The sequence below is a fragment of the Doryrhamphus excisus genome, linkage group LG10, assembly GCF_037039965.1.
Source record: "Doryrhamphus excisus strain RoL-2023G ecotype Guam linkage group LG10, RoL_Dexc_Guam_v1.1, whole genome shotgun sequence".
NCBI classification, from domain to species: domain Eukaryota; kingdom Metazoa; phylum Chordata; class Actinopteri; order Syngnathiformes; family Syngnathidae; genus Doryrhamphus; species Doryrhamphus excisus.
Window position 1 is genome coordinate 13778602 of NC_136366.1, and position 22610 is coordinate 13801211.

Genomic DNA, 22610 nt, shown 5'->3' on the forward strand with positions numbered 1-22610 from the left:
ACGGGGAGAACATGCAAACTCCACACAGAGATGGCTAAGGGTGGAATTGAACCCTGGTCTCCTAGCTGTGAGGTCTGCACGCTAACCACTAGGCCGCCGTGCCGCCCAGGAGTGGTTTTACGTCCAAAAAACCCCCCAAAAAACACTCCCATTACCGGTCTCCCCTCCCTCAGTCAGCTCAGAGGGCGTCACTCCCAGGATGTCACAGAGCTTCTGAGAGCCAGTCTTCTCCGTGTCACTGGCACCCACTCCTACCCACAGGAAGGAAGCACCAGGGGTCACCAGAATAAAAGCATCATTAGAGTTGAGGTTGGCCGCCACTGCATCGACCTAAACATCCAAAGATAACGTTGGTTAGAATGTATCCACTAGTCTAGACTAGATTAGATAAAACACTGCACTGGTTTTGATGTCTTACCTCCACAGCTCTGGTGTGTCCCGCCGAGTTGGAGCGCACCTGGAAGAGGCGGGTCTCTGCAGGAGCGGACTGACCACCGTCCCTGGACGTGCCACCCTTGTAGACCACCATGGGCTTGTCTCCGAACAGACTCATAAGGTGGGCTGGCTCCTTACCCTGCACCACCCTCACCTGGTACATACACAGCACCAGTACACAACTCATTAGGGGCTTGGCGTAACCACTGCATGTACAAGAAATATCATGCTTTCATTTTGTGCAATGACGTCTCCTGTCTTGCAATGCCACAATGTGACCGCAAGAGGGAAGCATCGAGCTGATACTTTCTATGCAACTGAATTATTTATTCACAAAACTAAGGGTGTGTCTCAATTTGCACGCTTCTGACCCGAATTTTGTGCGCAAAATGTTTTGTGTGAAACAATAGTAATGGATTTGGGACAGTACTCCAAATTTTCAAATTTTGTACACTCTATTTAAGAGTACTGACTGAAGTACTACATTGAGACACAACCTCAAAGTGATACATTATCATGATGTGATCAGTGAGATGAGTAAACAACACAAAGTCAACATTCTCTGCTCAGCAGCCAATCACAGGCCTCCACTGGAACTCCATTTAGGCATGCAAGTGAGTCCAAAATAACATTATGTAATATATGCATATGTATGTGCTATTTATGGACCTGAACTATAGGTAGCAGTGGCGTGTGTTTGAAAGCGGTCACATTGTTGAACCGCATGAGCAATTTTCTGAGCTTAACTGTTTATGACAGACCTGTCAAAGGTTAACAGTGATATATTGGAAAATGTTTTGGAGCTTATAATACAGCTCACACACACACACACACACAAATCTGTACATGCAGAGTCACAACATGAGTACACAGTGAAGTGAGAATGCAGAACTCGCAGCAAATTCCCAAAGTTGTGTTGCATCTTTAAACTACAGATGCCCTATTGGCTGATATTGCATTTAAAATTAGATATGGGTATCGTTTTTTATATATATATAGATATATGGATGTTTGTACTGCATAGTGTGGAAGTGTGCAGCTGTCCAAATTGTATCATTGCCAGCATTATTTAATTGGTCTCTCATTATACAATATCAAACATCTTTAGTTTAAACCACGGGTCTCAAGCCCGCGGGCCAAATGTGGCCCGCAGGACACTAGTTTGAGGCCCCCGCCTTGATATGAAAGTTTAATGTTAGTGCGGCCCACGCAAGTTTGATATGGATGCTGTATGATATCATGTACCCAGAAAAATATATTACATTTGATTAATGTTCATATTAAAGGTTAAATAACTGTTAATAGTTATCCTCCCTATCCGTGTGGAAGTGGTAAGTTTTTGGCTATTTAAGTTTAAAGGAAATAACTTGAAGGCTACCGTTTAGGTTGCTAGCTCTCTAGTTTGCGAGTTAGCATGTGTCTCAAGACCCTGCCATTGCGCAATATGTTGTAAATTAAATGTGACTATAGTCGTGTTTTGTCATGTCTACAGGGCTCTAATAATGCTTTGTTAATTTTAATCTGAAAAAAATAATTTGTCTACCCACCAACTATATGTGGTTTCTTAAGTTTTTATTATTTGCCGTTTTATTATTATTATTATTATTATTATTATTATTATTATTATTTATTTATTACTGATTGATTTTCTTTATTCTTGATTAGTTTATTTATTTTTCATCTTATTTTGTGTAGAAAAATAAAAAGTAAGATATTTGAGAACAGTTGAATGTTTTATTGAAGCTTTTCTTGTAGAAAATTGGAACCAAAGCGAAGTTTTTAAAAAATTTTTGTTTTTAATAAATGCGTTTTTTTTTTTTTTTTTGGGAAAACCTGATGTGGCCCAGTCTCACCCAGACCCGAGCTCCAGTGGCCCCCAAGTAAATTGAGTTTGAGACCCCTGGTTTAAACCTTTTATCGTTCAAAAATAAGGCCATATATTAAAGGTAGAGACCGATCTTTACGTCACTCCTTGACTGTAGAAAAAAAGGATGGAGTTAATTATAGAGGAGAATACCTGAGTGGTTATAGGAGCACCAACAACCTGAGGAGAAAGCAGCGGTGTGAAAAATAGGAGGAATGATAAGGGATACGGTAGAGAGAAAGGATTCAAAGGTCAGGGAAGAAGACTAGAGTGGTTACATGGAAGTAGAAAGAAGCAGATACTCTGGCAACATGAATGATTGAATGGGTGTAAAGATCATGATGAAATAAAAGGCAGTTCATTAAAAGCTTTCTTACCTGCACAGGACCGCCTCCGAGCTCCTCATCCAGCTGGGCGCTGAGGATAGCACAGGCCCCAATTTCATCCTGGCTGGAGTCCATGCCCTGCCTGGGAGGGAGAAAAATGTATCACCACATGAGACGTTCCTCCTATAGCTACAGGGCTCTCCTCTTTCTTGATAATATTATTTTTACATAATATGTCATCATTCTCACCACATGTAGATGATGTGCCCCCGACGTCCTCCGTGATGGTAGTTATACAGGATGATGTAACTGTCTCCTCCGAAGAACTCTCCATATGTAGACGGGTCCACCGCCACCTTGTCTGACCCCTCAATACGCCAGATCTGTCAGGACGAAGACGCAAATGCATCACTAGGTACTCAATCCTCTGATATCCAATAGAGAGCTGTGTTAAACGTAATGTTTTTAATGTTTTTACAGGTTTATTATTGTGGGTGTAGGCTGCAGTTGTGACATCATTTGGGATGTAATGACATATTTAATGCTGGACATTTGCAATTTGTTCCAAACAGATTTTTTATATTCTTTAAAAAATTAATAGGGCGGGCTGCACGGTGATCTAGTGGTTAGCGTGCAGACCTCACAGCTAGGAGACCAGGGTTCAATTCCCCGTGCATGCGTGGGTTTTCTCCGGGTACTCCGGTTTCCTCCCACATTCCAAAAACATGCTAGGTTAATTAGCGACTCCAAATTGTCCATAGGTATGAATTTGAGTGTGAATGGTTGTTTGTCTATATGTGCCCTGTGATTGGCTGGCAACCAGTCCAGGGTGTACCCCGACTCTTGCCCGAAGACAGCTGGGATAGGCTCCAGCACCCCCCCGCGACCCTTGTGAGGAAAAGCAGTAGAAAATGAAAATACCTGTTTCTCTCCACTTCCGTCATCCACCATGCCATGCTGGGCTGCCATGGCTGAGGAATCGTGCAGGCAGGCGGCATCGAAGGGCACCTTCTCGATCTTGGCAATGCTGTTGGCGATGTAGGCTACGCCCAGCCCCACTGTCTGGTCTTTGTCTCTCCAGTTCTTGAAGAACTGCTTAAAGAGCGGAGTCTCGCCCATCTCGGGCAGGATTTGCACTTGCGTGTGTTTTGGGTAGCCCATCTTTTTTATGAATTCATCAGCAGCCCTGATGGCTGCCTTTCGCTCATCCATGTTGGCGTCTTGACCTTTTAAAGTCCAGAGAGAACACGGATGAGGCTAAAATATGTACTTTTTTTTGCTCATATGCTTTATGATGTTGTGTACGAACCTTTCCATACGTAGATCTTTCCATCAGAACCATGATCAAGAATGAAACAGTCACCGGACTCCAGGGCACTTTGGAGGAACGGGTTCTCTTCAGCCACCATCGCAATGGTCATACCTCCGCCGGCGTTGGACACCTGCAACGGAAGGTACCATTCGTTCGACATATTCTTGTTGTTTGTACCCATAAGACGTCAATCCAGGTCAAACAATCCTAACCTAGTTAAGTACCAATTGCTCACCTTCCGGGATTTGGTATTTCAGTATAAATCTATCATGTAGTGTTTGCATAATCAGTCTGGATGGCTACCTTATAGAGTTTGGCCCTCTTTCTGTTGGAAGCATCAGCCTTGATGTCATCAGAGGCTCCAACGGGCAGATCTGGTTTTTCTCCTAAAACCTGAGAGCAAAAATGAGTCAAAATATTTTTGGCCACGTCATTAGGTACACCTTAATGTTGTCAAATTCTCCATCGCTGCACTGCAAAGGTGTAGGTGCAAATAAGGTAACAGGTTCCTTACCTCAATCATCTTCTCTCTCTCCATCCCCTCATCACAGACATAGACTCGAGCTCTCCCGCTGCGCTCGTTGTCACGGATACCTTTGGCGACCTGCGTGGCCTTCAGCTTCTCAAAGCGGTTACTCTGGGAGCCGCACCACTGATAAATCTCCTGTGTAGCAGGAACAAGAGAAAGAAAGGCGGTAAGCACAATCTTTGGTGATAAGCTTCAGCATCTTGTCAGTAAGAAAACAATATTGCTGGGATAAAAAGGGGCTCAGTGTGACTCACATCTCCCAAATCCAGGATGAAGCAATCTCCTTGGTTGAAGCTGTCCCAGCTGACCGGCACCTCTGTTGCACGGACAACACGACGACCTTTGACCTGGAGAACTCGCTGCACAACAACCTCATTGGTGACAACATGCTTGAACCCTGATGCCACGCCTCCTTTCTGGAAAGTAAGATACATATATCAACCTAGCATAAACCTAGCATGTTAACTTAACCTAGCATGTTTTTGGAATGTGGGAGGAAACCGGAGTGCCTGGAGAAAACCCACGCATGCACGGGGAGAACATGCACGCTCCACCATGCAGCCAGCTAAATATGTATGACAGAAAAATATACAACATCTCACCATATACTTGATCCCAGACTTGAAGTATCCGAGAAAGGTTTTGGACTCATGTCCCTGGACTTCCCTATACTGGATGGGTTTTCCTCCTAGGAAGTCATCCATCTGGACCGTAAAGATAGCCGCCGAGCCGCTCTCATCCTGGGTGCAAAAATCCCCTGCACAAGCAGAACCAAACACACGCTCCATGTTAAAGAAGCGGTGGTGGAAACTATCAGTTTTTTTTTCTTTCTTTTTTTGTTAGCAATTAACTTATTCCATACAAAGGCACATCATTTATGCTTTTTTGTAATGGCTAATTGTAACGGCCAATCCCAACAATGTTTTTTGGGTTTTTTTTGTGTGACAGGCAAAAAAAATTGATGATGCAACTCTCCACTAATGGATTACACTTCAGAGCAATTTAAATCCATAAAAACGGCCACAAGGTGGCAGAAGTGTATTTAATAAGAGATCGACAGACATCATGTGAATGGTAGGGGAAAGTGTGGAGGGGTGTAGCATGCAGAAGGTTCATTTTAAGAGAGTGTCATAATATGGTAATGGTAATATTTCATTTGAACATGCATCAGATTACAATTGAATGCTTCCCATAATCAGTTCACAGTTCCACATGTCCAAAAGGAGTAGGAAGAAGCAAAGCTTATTAAATCCTACCCCTTCATCTGGTACTTTTACAATTAGTAACTGTTACATTTGTTCACTTCCTGCTTTCCATAATATATATATTTTTAAATTTTTAATTTTTTGTCCCGTACCGAAGTATGAGGTGATATGACCATACAATGACATTATGTGTACCATAGTAACTGTCCATATAGTGGTATATATAGCACATCATGACTGGTTCAAGACCTTGAAGAGGGAAACTAGCATAAAATAATGTCCCTGTTAATTCTGGACGAGGAATCCATCAGGCTCTATGTACATACCCAACCAAAAATGGAGGTCATACTGCAAGTTTCCTGAGCGTTGTTTGATGGTGTTAAGGATGATGTACGCATCTCCAGTGTAGAATCCTCCATACAGGTTTTCAGGAACGGGCACCAGGTTGAAGTTCTCTACCCTCCACACCTGGAGGCCTGGCTTCTTTCCAGCCCGCTCAAACTCAGGGTGCTGAGCCATTTCACCTGGAAGTAGATTAGAACTTGAGGCCTGTGTGACCAACACGGCAGAGATAACAGTCGTCACCCTGCTATTCTCCCCCCTTTTTATGAGCCACTTGCTCTTGGCCAGCCACTCCCTTCAAGGTTGACTTGTTGTCATGGATACAAAGTATAGTTAGATATTAGTGCACGGTATAGTGACTCACTGAGGGTGTTTCCTGTTGTGGAAGGAAGTTGTGGATATTATGAGTCAGATGGAGAAGCTTCAACAGTAGGAGTACTGTATATGGAGTTGTAGAATGTGTAGCACATATCTAGTTGTAAGTATTTTATCATATCTGAAAATAATATTTGAAAATAGGGGGCATTTTCTGTCATTTCTTTCTCCTGCTTTAAATTGTAAATAACATGTTTTGTTAATGGGGCTGCACGGTGGAGAGCAGGCCACACAGCTAGGAGACCCGGGTTCGATTCCGTGCTCGGGCATCTGTGGAGTTTGCATGTTCTCCCCATGCATGCGTTTTCTCTCTCTTCTTCCAAAAACATGCTAGGTTAATTGGCGACTCCAAATTGTCCATATGTATGAATGTGAGTGTGAATGCTTGTTTGTTTATATGTGCCCTGTGATTGGCTGGCCACCAGTCCAGGATGTACCCCGCCTCTCGCACGAAGACAGCTAGGATAGCCTCCAGCATACCTGTGACCCTCAGAAAATTGATAGATGGATGTTTTGTTAACTTCAATAGTAAATGGTTTCCGAAAGCTGCAGCTATGAATGCAGCAGAGGGCACTGTCTCACATGTACTCAACATTTTCCAGCAGGAAGATGCTTTGACAGGATGTGATTTTGTATATATACTATAATACCATCTACTGTATGCATGTAATAGTTTCTTCATGTGTAAAATAGAATTTAGTAACCATAACAGGAATATTACAGAGAGATATTACAGGGTTTAGAGCCACTATAGTATATATTTTGGGGCATTTTATGGGTACTAATGTTTATCTACTGTATTAAATACACTTATTTCCACAAACACGCACTGACACTCACTCCTACATGACCCTATCAGAGACCATATAAAGTCACATGGCGCCAGTGCAGTGAAGGGTTTCAAGTAGGTGGCCTCTCAGTGGCATGTCATGATTAATGATGGTTACGACTGCAACAAATTGTGTCAATTGTGCAAAGTTCAATGCTGCTCAAGAGGGGACATCTGAGGCAGAGTCCTCCAAAAATACACTACAGAAATATAGTAACATAAATATCTGAAATCAAGTTCAACTTTTTGTAACCAGCCACTTTCTGCACAAAATCAATTTTACCAGTTCAGCTGGGAGATTATATTGCTTATGTTAAGTAATATATAGTACACATATTACTTGAAATAAGCAAACCGGTCTAATGTGGTTTCATATATTTGTTTTTGTAGTGTAGAAATGCTTCAGATGAGTTTGAGACAAACAAGAAAAGTTATTTCCTTCATGGCTTGAGCTCCACCCTTCCACAACAAAAACAAAAACAGGCTCTTTCATTTTTTGTAATTGGATCAAACGACACATTTCTCTTGTCATAAGTGATAATTCATACACGGTCCAGTACATTAAACCAAATTGTTTATAATTTGCACCTCAAGGCATGAATTTCTATGTAACAACTTCTGTCTATAACAACAATTATTTCCATAATGTATAAATAATAAAGTGGTCTCAGTAGATGGTCACAACTTGACTCTGTCACTAGTACAGTAAACACCGCTGAGTGTAAACAAGTCCTCTGAATTGAAGCAGTGTTGGCAAATTAGATTTAGAAAGAGCTCCTACGCCCTCTTCTACCCACTTTAAGCAACATGCTTCACTGAACTCATTTATTTAGCTAATGCTGTCATTATAAGAGCTCGGTAACTCAGCACTTAATGTTCCCAACCTTTCATAAACTGAGGGTCCTAAAGGTGGTTCTTCACAGGCATGCATACTGGTCTGTGTGCATGAGTCACTATTTGCACTAGAGCAAGAATCTGACGTCCATCCATGCAGATAACCGTCTGACCACAAGCATGGCAGGCATCTCCTGCTGACTCCAAAGGCAGAAGGGCGGTAGTCATGCATCCAGCCTAAAAACATGTAGGGTTCCTTTTTTTCCACTCTTCCGCCTCTCCCCTTACGTAACAGCTGAGACTCACTGCACAGCATTTTGGAATCACGGAATGTTCAAACATGGAAAAGAAGTTAGCAGCAAGTTCTTTTCCACTCAATTTAAAGTTCCTCACATTGGCGACGAGATGTTTCCATTTCATTTGCCATCATTGTATACTGTTAACAACCCTTTAAGTCAGGCTTATTGAAGTCTCAATAATGAGACCATTACACTGCTTGGTTATCGCTGTTGATTTCATGGGAGCACATCATTTCACACGTTCAAGGACACCATCTTTATCCCTGATGATTGCGACAGTCGAGCAACATTTTCTTTGATACACGTTTGGGAGGTTAAAGTTGAAACCAAAAAATAACAAATATGACGTTGCAATTACTGTCATTTCTACTGTATAAGCTGTTCCTTTTTTCTCACGCTTTGGACCTTGCGCCTTTGTTCAGTGATGCAGCTCGTTGATGGCTAGAAACTACATTTCCAATGATGATTAGACTACAGATTCAGGAAGTAGTGAAGCGGAAGCTGGTATCATATTTTGAAGTCTAATCAAGCATTCTCTGACAAGGTTGATGGAGTGTAGAATTACTACAGCTTCTGTTTGGACTACTCGGACCACTAATCATCAACTATCACCAATGGAGTTTTGAAAGGTGATGAAAAGCTATTATTGCCATAAAGGGAGACTGACAAAGGAATTATGAGTCTGTTCAATTATGAATTATGCTGAAGAAGACAACTTTCGTGGTTTTAGTTTAGAGGAGGATGGCCATGAATGACTTTTTTTGGTGGCGACTGTTAAACTAGCTATATTTAAAAAAACATCATTTATTTAATCAGAAGTTTCCAAAATCTTTCAGTGAGGAACACTGTGAATTTTGGTATAGATTTTTATTATTATTATTATTATTAGATTTGATACACAGCATTGCTGATGCCGTTACTTGAAATGTTATAAGATTGATGAGTGATTGCCAACAGAACAATACGAAACAACACAGCAACTTAAAACAAATATTTGCGAAAAATAAAAATATCAACCGGGCTGCACGGCGGTCAAGTGGTTAGCACGTAGACCTCACAGTTCGGAGATCCGAGTTCAATCGCCACCCTCGGCCATCTCTGTGTGGAGTTTGCATGTTCTCCCCGTGCATGCGTGGGTTTTCTCCGGGTACTCCGGTTTCCTCCCACATTCCAAAAACATGCTAGGTTAATTAGCAACTCCAAATTGTCCATAGGTATGAATGTGAGTGTGAATGGTTGTTTGTCTATATGTGCCCTTTGATTGACTGGTGACCAATCCAGGGTGTACCCCGCCTCTCGCCCGAAGACAGCTGGGATAGGCTCCAGCACCCCCGCGACCCTTGTGAGGATAAGCGGTGGAAAATGAATAAAAAATATCAACCTCGTCACAATGATACCATTAGTATTGATACCGCCCACCAATTGCCCAAAGTTAGCTGGGTTAGCTTCTAGCTTGTAGAACATGTTGTTGAATAAGGAACAACTCTCAAACTTCCACACTACAAGGATACGCTGACAATATTTTTATATTCCAAACAAAAAGCAGGCTATAAATCAGCAACTCCTCCTGCATGAGTGGCTTTACATCCACTCACTAACTAACCGGCACCCCAAAAATCCTCTAAGACCTCTAAGCAGAACCAGAGGATATTTTGGCAGTAAACATCAAACCCTCAGTATGACATCAGGCATAGAAAGTAACAATCAAAACAAAATGGTTCGGAAAGAACAATGGAAAGACAGACACAGGACTGATTTTGTATTTGTTTTTGTTTTTTTATGCCTCTTAGTGCTTTTTGCCTCCAGTCCACACTGGTGTAAACGACCGATTAAGATGCGGGTTTGAGAAGAATGATATGTACGTTTATGTTCAAAAATGGTCACTAGATTTGTCATTCGTCTCTTTTTGGAAAACCAGATTCTTAAGAATCTATAGCAGGGGTCTCAAACACGCGGCCCGCGGGCCAAATGTGGCCCCCAGGACACTAGTTTGAGGCCTCCGCCTTGATATGAAAGTTTAATGTTAGTGCGGCCCACGCAAGTTTGATATGGATGCTGTATGGTATCATGTACCCAGAAAAAATTATTACGTTTGATTAATGTTCATGTTAAAGGTTAAATAACTGTTAATAGTTATCCTCCCTATCCGTGTGGAAGTGGTAAGTTTTTGTCTATTTAAGTTTAAAGGAAATAACTTGAAGGCTACCGTTTAGGTCGCTAGCTCTCCAGTTTGCAAGTTAGCATGTGTCTCAAGACCCTGCAGTTGCACAATATGTTGTAAATAAAAAGAGTATAAATGTGACTATAGTTGTGTTTTGTCATGTCTACAGGGCTCTAATAATGCTTTGTTCATTTTAATCTGAAAAAATCATTTGTCTACCCACCAACTATATGTGGTTTAGGTTTTTATTATTTTATTATATTTATTTATTTATTACTGATTGATTGATTTTCTTTATTCTTGATTTGTTTATTTATTTTTCATCTTATTTTGTGTAGAAAAATAAAAATTAAGATATTTGAGAACAGTGGAATGTTTTATCAGAGCTTTTATTGTAGAAAATCGGAACCAAAGCACTGAAAAAGTTTGTATATTTTTCTGTTTTTCTGTCAGCCTTGCCCCGACCCTAGCTCCAGTGGCCCCCAGGTAAATTGAGTTTGAGACCCCTGATCTATAGAGTCTTACTTTCAGTCTAACCAGGTGCGTATGAGGCGTGTTAAGAAGCAGAGCTACGATGCCGTCTATTGTACGGAGTTGGGCCAACAAGCTACATTCACAAACAGTCCCATAATAATGGGTTTATGAGCGAGGGTTTTGAGTGAACACTACACAAATGACTTAGTAGCTGTCACTGCCTTTGACTGCAACTTTAAGCTTTGAAGGAATCAAATACATTTTTAGAATGTGTCCAAAATTTCACCTTTTGCATGTGTTCGCATCTCCAAATCATATGGTTACTTGGAATGCCCGGAAAAAAGTTGGCATGCCATCCCAGCAACAAGTCTCCGCCCACATTTCCCCTCTGTCTCAAAAGTCAATTATCTGATCCCCTCCCCCATCCAGCCCTCACCATGGCCCCTCCTTTTAGGACCTCGCCGCTGCAGGCTTTCGAACTGGTGCAGCACAAACATGAGACGAAGCAGCCAGGGTATTGAAACTCTCGTGATATGTCAGCTGGTGTTCCAGTTGAATCAAACAAGAACATTACAGTTGTATTTGTGAAATGCACATTCACCGTTGCCAACTGCTGCCTTGGGTATTGGGTTTTTTTTTTTACAAATACAAGGAAGGCCGGATGACTCATGTTCTCCATCCCACACAGTCTCTTTCCAAAACATCTGACCAATGGACCTTACTTTGTGCACTGGGACATCTTCATGCTGGTACATTAACCATCCTGTGCACGTTTTTCGGCTAGTCCAGCTGTATACTGTACTGTAATGTTAGCAATTTTAAACAAATGTAGCTTCCCTTTACACCCAAGGAAACACTTAGCCATTGCTAACAATAGCCACGTTTACATGAGGAGTTTTTCCTATTTCTGAAAACAATGGTATACATGGAAAGGAATATTCCAATCTCTTGTTTACATGCGGTGCTATAATCAAACAGAATAGTCAATAGGGCATGCTCAGTAAAGCGTAAACATCAACATCACGTGAGTTTTTATTTCCTTATTGGAATAACTCCGTATTGCGAGTTTTTCGTTCATCCAGTCTTGAAATTTAATTTGGATCAAAAACAAACTTTCCACAGCAGTCCAATGCAGATTGTTCGCCTCCATTTTTAAAACTGAAGAACGTCTCGAGTTGCGTGTTACGTCATATATGAGCAAACCCTGAAAGAACGTACCCGGGATAAATTTAAACAGGAAAAGATACAATTCAATCTTACTAATATTTTATAATTAAACCCAGGACATGTTTTATATAGATATATATTTTCTTGTTAAAGAAAAACTGGACTTGAATAAAGTATAAAGTATATAAAGGTTTAGATTCTGTTCCACAGATGGTGATAATGCACAATGAAAGCTGCTTGCCAACCGCCAATAAACAACAGAAGAAGAAAAAAAAACACAACTAAGAAGAACTTTCAGTTTGAGCGAGTACAAGATACCTCAATCCGATTATATGTTCATTCGGATTGGCACTATTCTTTCGGAATGAGGCGTATACAAAAGTTAAATTCTTTCCGTTTGAGCAAATAAACCAAATGCAATTGGAACATTTGGGTCCATGTATACATGGCTTATGTAAACACAGAAGCAGAACTTAGGGGTGGGCAGAGAGCGTATCTGGCCTACAGCACACGCCCATATAAGGGAGTTATGGAACCCTGAGTTTTTGGGGACTTTTGGCTACAGACTATATCAAACTAAATGAGAGTCCAAGTGAAGGAATAATCCTTATCCTGACATGTCTGAAAATGTGGCCGTGGGAACAAAGCATGCATGCAGTTGTCTGAGGTTTCTGTGTCTCTGCTGGGTGGGGGGGTTGGATTAGGGTGGATGGGATAGGGATTTGACGTAACACATTGTGAGTGGATGGTAACTGTCTATCTATATTTACTCCTCACTCATGCAATGACAAATAAACACTATTGTGGGTGATGATACACAGTCATACATGTTGCAACTAACTTCCTCTGTCTCACTCATTATTTGCTTGGACGTTTCTATGGCAACTGCAGATGTCTCTTCTGCCATTTCTTTCCAACTTTTGAATTTTTATGAAATTGCATGTTTTTATCATATCAACGTGTATTGTGGTTCATGTTAAAAACACACACAGCATAGTCATTGTGCATGCAAGGTTTATCTCCTTATATGGCAGCGGCTGTACTACAGTAAGAAAGGCTGCTACTACAACATTGCTACTAGTTGATAAAGTGTAGGCCACCACGCAGGGATGAAGCTACGTTCATTCTGCACGGACGTGCGTGGAAATAACGGTTCACTCCAATAATAAAACTACAACAACAGTGATTTGTCTAGAAAAGTAAAATAGGGCGTACCTGACAGAGCCCGAAGCTTGTGATATGAAACAAATAGGAGACGTGGGCGAGACGCTGTGGGCTCTTCCAAGCTGCAACTGTGGAAGGAAGGCGTCGAGTCTGCGTGGCAGCTGAGCGCTGAGCCGCTGTTTTAAAGAGCCTGTCCCGGGACACTCCCCGTTATGACACACCCATGTCTGCTTGTCCCTGCCCGGCCTGCCGCATCGCCCGCAATGGGTGGAGGTCATGTATTTTAAGTGAACATCACCCTTATTTTGATGCCTGGGAGTCATAACCTCTCCTTATTGATACAGTGTTTGTTGAAAAAGTCGTATTGTTTTATGCTGTCACGTCACAAATCTTTTTTTGTGTCAATTCTGTTTCCGGTATTCAATACAGCGTTCCGGTTGCACTATACTGCCACCCATTGGCTGGGGTGTGGAACTACAGCAACATTACAACTACAGTACACAGATTAAACATTTGTAATGAACACAGGGCATCAATGAACAATAAATATCCCTTTAATTTATAGCTATATAGTAGTTCAGATAGTTATATAATAGACCATTTTCCTCTTACACGGAGAGGAGAATACACAAAAAATACATATGCCAATTTACAAAGGGTTTTACATTAGGGTTTTGAGTGACACTTTTAAATTAAATTATGTCACATTTGAAAAAGTTGTGTAATCATAATTATTTGTTAAATAATTTACTGGTTCAATTCAGACATGCTTAACAATGTTTAATGCTTAACATAAAGGACCGTCACATGCATAGCCCTTGAAAAGGAGTCGGAAGAAGCAGATTAATTCCAGCTTTTAACCCAATACAAAGTAAGGATTTAAATGGATCTACATGAGAAGAGCTTGTCTTCAGTGTTGTTGTGTAAACTGAACACACAAACGTAGCTTGAGGGCAAGGTGGACTGGATACACCTCTGATACACCTCAGGACACAAGAGGTTTTATGATTATTTTATTCCATAGCTGTTTTTGAACCCATGTTGTTCCAAAAAAGTAACCTGTTGTCAGCCCTCCCGAGAAACTCCGATACATTATATGTGTCTCCCTTTTTAATAGTTTCTTGTATTTATATTTTTAGGATACAGATTGTGAATAGTCAAGGGCGAAGATGAGAAGAATGCAGATTTACCCTATGCAAAGCTTGATATTTGTGGAGTATTTTATACAACTGGAAGGTACTTATTTTTAAAGGCCCTGAAATGAGCAGGGTACGGCTCCTTTAAGGTATTCAGTAGAGTTGGACGATACTACAAATGTTGGTACCGATCCGATACCAAGTAGATATATTTTACTTGACATTTTAAATTTTTGCATAAGTATCACATTAATATACAGGACAAACATTTTAAAATGAACAATACAAAAAATACAGATTTCTATAAACAGTAGATGAATGAAAAAGGTTGATTTCGTCATGCTAGTATCGATCAAATACTGACTGTACCCTTTGAATCGACACTGTATCATCCGCGTTCCCGCGCCTGTCGGAGCATCTGCCTCGCGCTGTGCGCGCGCATGGTAAGAAAGCATTTAGGAGGCTGTGGCGGGTGGAGGACAAGTGTCTTGTGGGATGCCAAGTAGCCGCCGGCTGGACAACTATAGAGGACGGAAGAACACGGCGAGGAGCGGAGGAGGAGATTGTTTATGCAATCCGTGTCACGGTTCATTTAACGACCGACATTGAGGTTTGAGTTGCCGGTGTCAGCGGGGATTCATCACAAGTGAAAGTTCACTTCCCACGAACCAACGCGTGGGAGTGGGAGGAAGGATCGCGTTTGAGCGAGGCAAGCCCCACTCTGTCTCGTCATGGCAGGTAATTGACTTCAGTCACTACACACATAAACACTGCTAATGTGCCCGGGGTGCTTGCACCATTGTGCTTACGCCCTGTTGACAGTTTAGGTAACGGTAGTAGGCTAACAAAACTTAGCCCGTGCTAATGCTAACGTTAGCTGGTCAGCAAACTCCGGTGTCATCACGCATCTTCGTTTACTAAAGCTAACTAGCTAGCTAGCTAGCTAGCCAGCTGCTGCTAGCAAATGAACGAGGTTGTGTAGCATGATTACCCGCCTAGGATCCGTCTTGCAAGCTAACTCGATAATGTATATTCAAGGTAACATACGCATGACACTTGTGAACTAATTATTCGTGTTTATGTGGCAAATCGACTGAAAAAGCCATATTCGATGTAAAAGTTCCACATGCCGTATATGTCTTGCCTTGTTGGTAAGCCAGGCTAACGTTAGCTCAAACTTTGACATTGCCCACATGCTATCAACGTTGCAGAGCTAGCTATTAAATCCAGGGGCATTCTTAGCAGTTTACCATTTGAATGGCTGAATAATAAACCGGACTATACTATCGTTTATGACTTATGCAGCCACAAATTTGCACTATGCACTCTTCAGCTGTTAACATCAGTTGTTCAGTGCAAATTTGGTATTAATATCAGTGATTTGCGCTGTGACCGTTTTGACTAAATGTGACGAAAATGACGATTTGTTTGTCATAAATATACCATGAACGCTGCAATGTATCTGTTCATTTTGGGCGGGGGAATGAGACGGCTCCATGAACAGATGCATTGCTTCACCCCGAGTTGAAGAGGATGATGACTGATCAAATCCGAATACCTTACAGATACTATCTATGTAGCCCAAGTCTATTGCAAAGATCTATGTTGTCCTTTTCTGGTTATAAATCACCCCTGCAGCTTTTTGAGTCACGATTCCTTTTAGAATATGTGAATGTGGCAAGTGATGACTCATAAATGACAGACTTGTTATTTTATAATTCATTCATTTTATCACCTGGTAAACATACCAGAAAGGAAGATGTTTCAGCAGTAGGTGCTTTGCTTTGATGTGTAATTATGCACTTAGAGGTGCGGTAATGGGAGTTTATAGGACAGGCATCAGCCAGGACAGCTAAGTTAAGTCGCTAAGACAATTTAAATACAAAAGGTATCCATACATGTATAGCATTATTACTCTATGGTCTACTTTATTCATTTCAGTGTTTATTTCTACATCTGCAGGAGGTGGAGGTGACATGCAGTGGTGTTTCTCTCAAGTGAAAGGAGCCATTGACGACGATGTGGCTGAAGGTACGAGCATTCGTGTAAAGCTTTCTGTGTCGAAGTTTCAATCGGTTAGTGATAGCATCATGTAGCCATGCACTTGTCTTTCTTTGGGTCCCGACTAGTCAAAGAAACTAACAATAGCTGTGTTTCCCACAGTACTGTAATATATTTGTGGTGGTGGGTCGCTGTATTACATCATCATATAATTTGCGTCATTTGCTAAGTCATTGTAATGGAGACTGTAGGAGAGAGAAATAATGTCACAAACAAGACGGAGCTGCCACTGAGTGCTTTGAGCAGTACACGCTTTTGATTGAGAAGAGTGATAAGTGCTTTCATTTCAGTTTTTGTCTTTTTTTTTCCCCCCATCGATGCACTTTTAAATCACTCTAAACCAGTTCAGTTAAATCTCAGGAGACATCTCCATTTTAGTCTCCAAAAGTCTCCTTACTAAATTTGTCGGTCAGCATGTAGAACAGTCTGATTAATTGCTGATTAACTCCTGATCCCTCCTGCTACATCTTCTTATTCTCTGGCAGACCAGGTGCGTATGAGGTGTGTTATAAACACAAACAGTTTGTGTTTATGATGGCGAGCGTCAAAATCTGTTTATGGCGGTCCAAATGTATTTGTGGTGGGCTGCTGCCAATAAATGTAGCAATGTCAATTGGGTCCTTTTGATATTCATACCATAATCTTCGCAGCATGGCAGAATATTATTTACTTTCACCATGGTACCGTGATACCGCCCTGTGTTAGACACCTTTACCACTTCAGTATCACATTAGTAGTATATCAGTTAACTTGCATTACTTATTTGTGAAAATATTGAAAAACATTCATTTGTCTCTCTTTAAATGCTGGGTCCTTTTTGCTGTTGAGGAAAAATGGTATTTGTCTTGTTTTGGTACATTTTATGCCAATGTATTTATGTTTGGCAGGGATGTGAGGGTATACACTGAAACATAGTACACTATACATTCTTCTGTCCTCCACTCTGCCTCCTGCCCAACACCTCAGGCAATCACGCGTTCACAAAGATGTCTCCCTACAATCCTCTGTAGGCCAGCCTTTCTGGTTCAATGGTCAGGAAAGGGTTAAGTAACAATGTGCGTGAAAACTAGGTTACTCTTATTCAGTCTGCTTTCTATGTTATGTTTGTAGCTCATAATGATGTCCACACATGAAGCGCTCGCATTTCTCTTTTTAGCCACTGTATCCTGTACAACGTTGCCACATCCACTTGCACATGCTGAGGTTAACTGTTTTCAATTGAAAGAATTGTTCCCTCCACAACACAGCCATGACCAAATGTTCAATTACTGCAGGATAGCAGGAAATGATTCACGGTATGTTCTTTTGTGCTTTTTATTTTCAGCCGACATCATCTCCACGGTTGAATTTAACCACACAGGCGAGCTGCTGGCTACGGGTGACAAGGGTGGGCGTGTGGTCATATTCCAACAGGAAATAGAGGTGCGACTTTAGGATTTTTTTTTTTTTACAATGTTTTGCAGCAATTTTGGTGACATTCTTTGCCACTCATTGTAAGGGTGTCACGAGACACCCAACTCCCAAGGCAATGCACGAGATTGGGTCAAACAAGATTTAGAGGGTGTACCCCGCCTCTCGCCCGACGTCAGCTGGGATAGGTTCCAGCATACCCCTGTGACCCTAATGAGGATGAGCGGAAAATGGATGATATATTAATATATAATTACTGTATATATTATAATAATGCAATATCGTCTTTAGGGCTGCACGGCGGACGAGTGGTTAGCGCGCAGACCTCACAGCTAGGAGACCCGGGTTCAATCCCAACCTCGGCCATCTCTGTGTGGAGTTTGCATGTTCTCCCCGTGCATGCGTGGGTTTTCTCTGGGTACTCCGGTTTCCTCCCACATTCCAAAAACATGCTAGGTTAATTGGCGACTCCAAATTGTCCATAGGTATGAATGTGAGTGTGAATGGTTGTTTGTCTATATGTGCCCTGTGATTAGCTGGCGACCAGTCCAGGGTGTACCCAGCTGAGATAGGCTCCAGCATACCCTCGCAACCCTTGTGAGGATAAGCGGTAGAAAATGAATGAATGAATGAATGAATGAATATTGTCTTTAATATGTCATATTTCACAAGTTGTGGTATTGCCATTTGTGAATGTATTTTCTCACAGGCAATTTGTACTGTAATGTTTGCAGCATTTCTGGAAATGCTGGTTTGTATTTACTCTGCCGACCAAACGTGTCAGTGAGTCTTGAGTGTCGGGATGAGGTGTAGTCCCCCCCTTTGGGTCAGGTGGATATGTTTGAAGTGGGCAAGTTTGTTGCTCCCACTTTCACATAAATTCAGCATATTTGTCCATATTCATACTGATGACATCATACGTCATGACGCTCTGCTCCTCTGCTGTATGTGTGTGTTGGTAGTCGCCCAGCCAGGGACACAAGGATTGACAAGAGGTTTCTCTTTGTTTGCCGTTGTTATATGAAGCATTTCAGTGTTATACCAATGAATGCAGAGTGAACCCTCTTTCTGCATGTTTGGGGATGACGGACAAGGAAAACAGACACAATTATCGAGTTTATTTTCATTTATTGTGTGATTAACTTATTTGGTAATCGTGAGTTATTTTTTTTTCTGAACAAGAAATTGCTTTCATGTTTTAATCTGGTGACACACCTACTAATTACCTACATTAAATTTTCCCTTGGCCACACTTGTTCCCGTCTTATCTAAATGTCTTTGTGGTTTGTGGTTGTTTTGACAGAATAAGAGCCTGCCTCAGTTCCGCAGCGAGTACAACGTTTATAGCACTTTCCAGAGTCACGAGCCTGAGTTTGACTACTTGAAGAGTTTGGAGATAGAAGAGAAGATCAATAAGATCCGTTGGCTCCCTCAAAAGAATGCTGCTCAGTTCCTGTTGTCCACCAATGGTAAGCTTCAGGAGCAACGTGGAAAAGCATTGCTGCAATAGTCATATATGATGCAGTTTGAGGTGTACTCAATTAAGGTTTGTTTTTGTTTGGAAAAGTTTTTCCATTGAGCATCACTAAAAAGTCGCCATAACGTGGGCAAGTTGCAAAGAAGGAAACAAATGTGTTTAACACTGAAATGCTACTACATCTTTAAAAATATATAATTTATTGCCATGGGACTGTCAGCTTATTGTCACAACTCCATACAATTAATTGCATCCTAAGTCTACTTCTTAACACTAAGTAACTATGGTCTTCACATTGAGCAGCAGGTCCTGCTACAAAACAGCTTCTATAAAAATAACACGCACATGTGCCATGGCAAATTATGTAAATTAGATTAGGTTTTGTAATGATTCTGAATATAGTCTTCCTCAATTACAGCATGAAACAAATGGCAAATTTGCAAACAAATTCTTTTGAATATGTTCATCATGTATTGTCTTTTACAGATAAAACTATAAAACTGTGGAAAATCAGTGAACGAGACAGGAGACCAGAGGGCTATAATTTGAAAGAGGAAGACGGACGCTACAAGGATCCTAATTCTATCACCTCACTACGGGTCAGTTCATGAATCGTACACGCCGTGAGAGCACAACGACATCGTAATGCAACCGCACAACAGTTACATACACTGATGATGAAACCCAATTGAATAGCTGTTTAAAATGTATTATTGATGGCGGCAAATATTGCAAATCAACATGGCTGCATGGCTACATGCAGCATATAGGAGCTGCAGTGCTATGGAAATATAATATAACTCTTGTTCATATCTCAGGTGCCAGTTCTGATACCGATGGACCTCATGGTGGAAGCCAGCCCACGCAGGGTGTTTGCAAATGCTCACACGTACCACATCAACTCAATTTCAGTCAACAGTGACAACGAGACATACTTGTCTGCAGACGACCTCCGCATTAACCTCTGGCACCTTGAGATCACAGACCGCAGCTTCAGTATCCTTTTCTGCAAAAATTGTTGCATTACTTGTCGGGTTGTGTTGTATCTTTTTTTTTTTAAGTGAGATTTGAGATTGTTTTACAATTGTTTGGTACTTTGAGTGATTTGATGTGTATGGTGTACACAATTACTGGACAAGTGCACCTGTGGAAAGTATTCCCCTTTAATTCAGCGCTATCAGATATTGTTGACATTAAACCAGCCAACATGGAGGAGCTCACAGAGGTGATCACAGCAGCAGAGTTCCATCCTCATCAGTGTAACACCTTTGTCTACAGCAGTAGCAAAGGAACCATCCGTCTGTGTGACATGAGGGTCTCTGCGCTGTGTGACAAGCACTCCAAACGTGAGTAACGCCACCCAAATAGCTCTCTGTAAACATGTTTTACAACTTGATCCAATTAGGTCGTTGTTGTCTGATTTCATTGAAAGTGTCATGAGGAATTGTTCTTCATTCTGTTTCTATCCTTTCTCTTGACCAGTGTTTGAAGAGCCAGAAGATCCAAGTAATCGCTCTTTCTTCTCTGAGATTATATCTTCTATCTCAGATGTTAAATTTAGCCACAATGGACGCTACATGATGACCAGGGACTATTTGTCCGTAAAGATTTGGGACTTGAACATGGAGAACAGACCAGTGGAGACCTATCAGGTGAGATTTTTTAGCTTTGCTACAGTGTACATTGCCTGTAAACAACTAGTATCCGATGACTTGGTTAGTATTGTTTTTTTATAGTCCATTATCATTTTTGATTTGTGAATGGTTAGGGAATGGTTATCAACAGCAATTAGAAAATGCTGCAGACGTTCCCCAATGACAATAGTCATTGTAGTTTAAAATCATGGCCACTGGGGGGCACCTCAAACATGACTGTTGTGTTACTTTCAGACACTACAGTAGTTTGCTTCATTGTGTCAAACCTGCACATGTTCTGAACTACATTTAATTAGGAATCGAACATACTATGGATGAGTAAACGGTCTCTAAACAGCTCTTCCTTTTCCATCCAGGTTCACGAGCACCTGAGGAGCAAGCTGTGCTCGCTGTACGAGAACGACTGCATCTTTGACAAGTTTGAATGTTGCTGGAACGGCAATGACAGGTGATAAAATGACACGCCTCTTTTTATTTGATTTAAAAAAAAAAAAAAACTGATGCAAGCCGTAATGACGTTTTAATTATTTTCACTGATGCTAGTTTTGATGATTCTGCTTGTATTGAAATGTTTTCCGACATGCATAGGTCATAGTTACATCATATTTAATGGTCTCGTCTTCTACATTCTGCCAGCGTGGTGATGACTGGCTCATACAACAATTTCTTCCGGATGTTTGACCGGGGCCAGAGGCGCGACGTCACTTTGGAGGCTTCCCGTGAAAACATCAAGCCCATGCAGGTCCTTAAACCTCGCAAAGTGTGCGTAGGTGGCAAGCGCAAGAAAGATGAGATCAGCGTAGACAGTTTGGACTTCAACAAGAAGATCCTTCACACCGCCTGGCATCCCCAGGACAACATCATCGCGGTGGCGACGACCAACAACCTCTACATATTCCAGGATAAAGTCAATTAACAACTTTAGGGTGAGCTTGTGTGAGAGATCTGGTGTGGGTGACGTTGTGATGCACCACCTGCCGCCTCGCGGCCTCAGCCAGGGTGAGTCATGGTAACGCTGACAACCAGCATCCCCTGTTTGTCACTACTGCGTGACCGGCCTTTGTTCCACATGGAGACAGAGGAAGCCTCGCTCTTGCCCATCATCAACCTGTCTGTGACAGTGATACCTGCCTTGTTGTGTCAGTGACGTGCCAATTTGTTTTTCTTTGTGTTTTTTTTTTGTTTATTATTTTGGGACACCCCACACATCGCTTCTGGGGCAATGTGGGTATACGTAATTAATATCCTAAATTACAATACAGATTTATTTTTTTATAAACTTCCCCAATGGCTCTATGGAAACTTATTAGTATGCCCCCCATTGTCCTGTGCCATAGTAGTGTTTATTTTTTTTCTAAGAAAAAAAACAAAGCCAGTCTCGTCTTTTTTGTTGTTATTGTTTGTGTCTATTTGCCCTTTTATGAAGTAATCTGTCATGCAGTAATAGTATTATTTGGATCTCCTTGCATATCGTCATTAAACACATGCATACTCGCTCATCACAAAGGTATGCTCACAGATGCCCCCCCCACACACACACACTGTAATTACACTG

The 22610-nt window shown here is 41.4% G+C and overlaps 2 protein-coding genes across 3 annotated transcripts in view; one reads left to right on the forward strand and one right to left on the reverse strand.

Moving 5' to 3' along the window:
* Window positions 1-13535, reverse strand: part of gsna (gelsolin a) — a 15135-nt gene extending 1600 nt beyond the window's left edge. The window contains exons 1-13 of one of the 2 annotated variants that reach the window (XM_058057846.2): window positions 13368-13535; window positions 5998-6195; window positions 5069-5223; window positions 4721-4882; window positions 4452-4601; window positions 4241-4330; window positions 3935-4067; window positions 3547-3851; window positions 2875-3008; window positions 2677-2767; window positions 2453-2479; window positions 419-589; window positions 156-330 (exon numbers count right to left, since the gene is read on the reverse strand). In XM_058057846.2, coding sequence (XP_057913829.2) covers window positions 156-330; window positions 419-589; window positions 2453-2479; window positions 2677-2767; window positions 2875-3008; window positions 3547-3851; window positions 3935-4067; window positions 4241-4330; window positions 4452-4601; window positions 4721-4882; window positions 5069-5223; window positions 5998-6190 — 1786 coding nt within the window. In that variant the 5' untranslated portion in view covers window positions 6191-6195; window positions 13368-13535. The remainder of the gene's footprint in view (window positions 1-155; window positions 331-418; window positions 590-2452; window positions 2480-2676; window positions 2768-2874; window positions 3009-3546; window positions 3852-3934; window positions 4068-4240; window positions 4331-4451; window positions 4602-4720; window positions 4883-5068; window positions 5224-5997; window positions 6196-13367) is intronic. The other variant, XM_058057856.2, reaches the window with a different exon arrangement.
* A 1801-nt stretch (window positions 13536-15336) lies between these two features.
* ppp2r2ab (protein phosphatase 2, regulatory subunit B, alpha b) lies at window positions 15337-22587 on the forward strand. The gene is made up of 10 exons (XM_058048475.2): window positions 15337-15490; window positions 16415-16483; window positions 17838-17935; window positions 19227-19392; window positions 19887-19999; window positions 20219-20396; window positions 20582-20746; window positions 20883-21052; window positions 21412-21503; window positions 21692-22587. The coding sequence occupies exons 1-10, from the start codon at window positions 15436-15438 to the stop codon at window positions 21969-21971; spliced, it is 1386 nt and encodes a 461-aa protein (XP_057904458.1). The 5' UTR covers window positions 15337-15435; the 3' UTR covers window positions 21972-22587.
* Window positions 22588-22610: the final 23 nt, after the last annotated feature.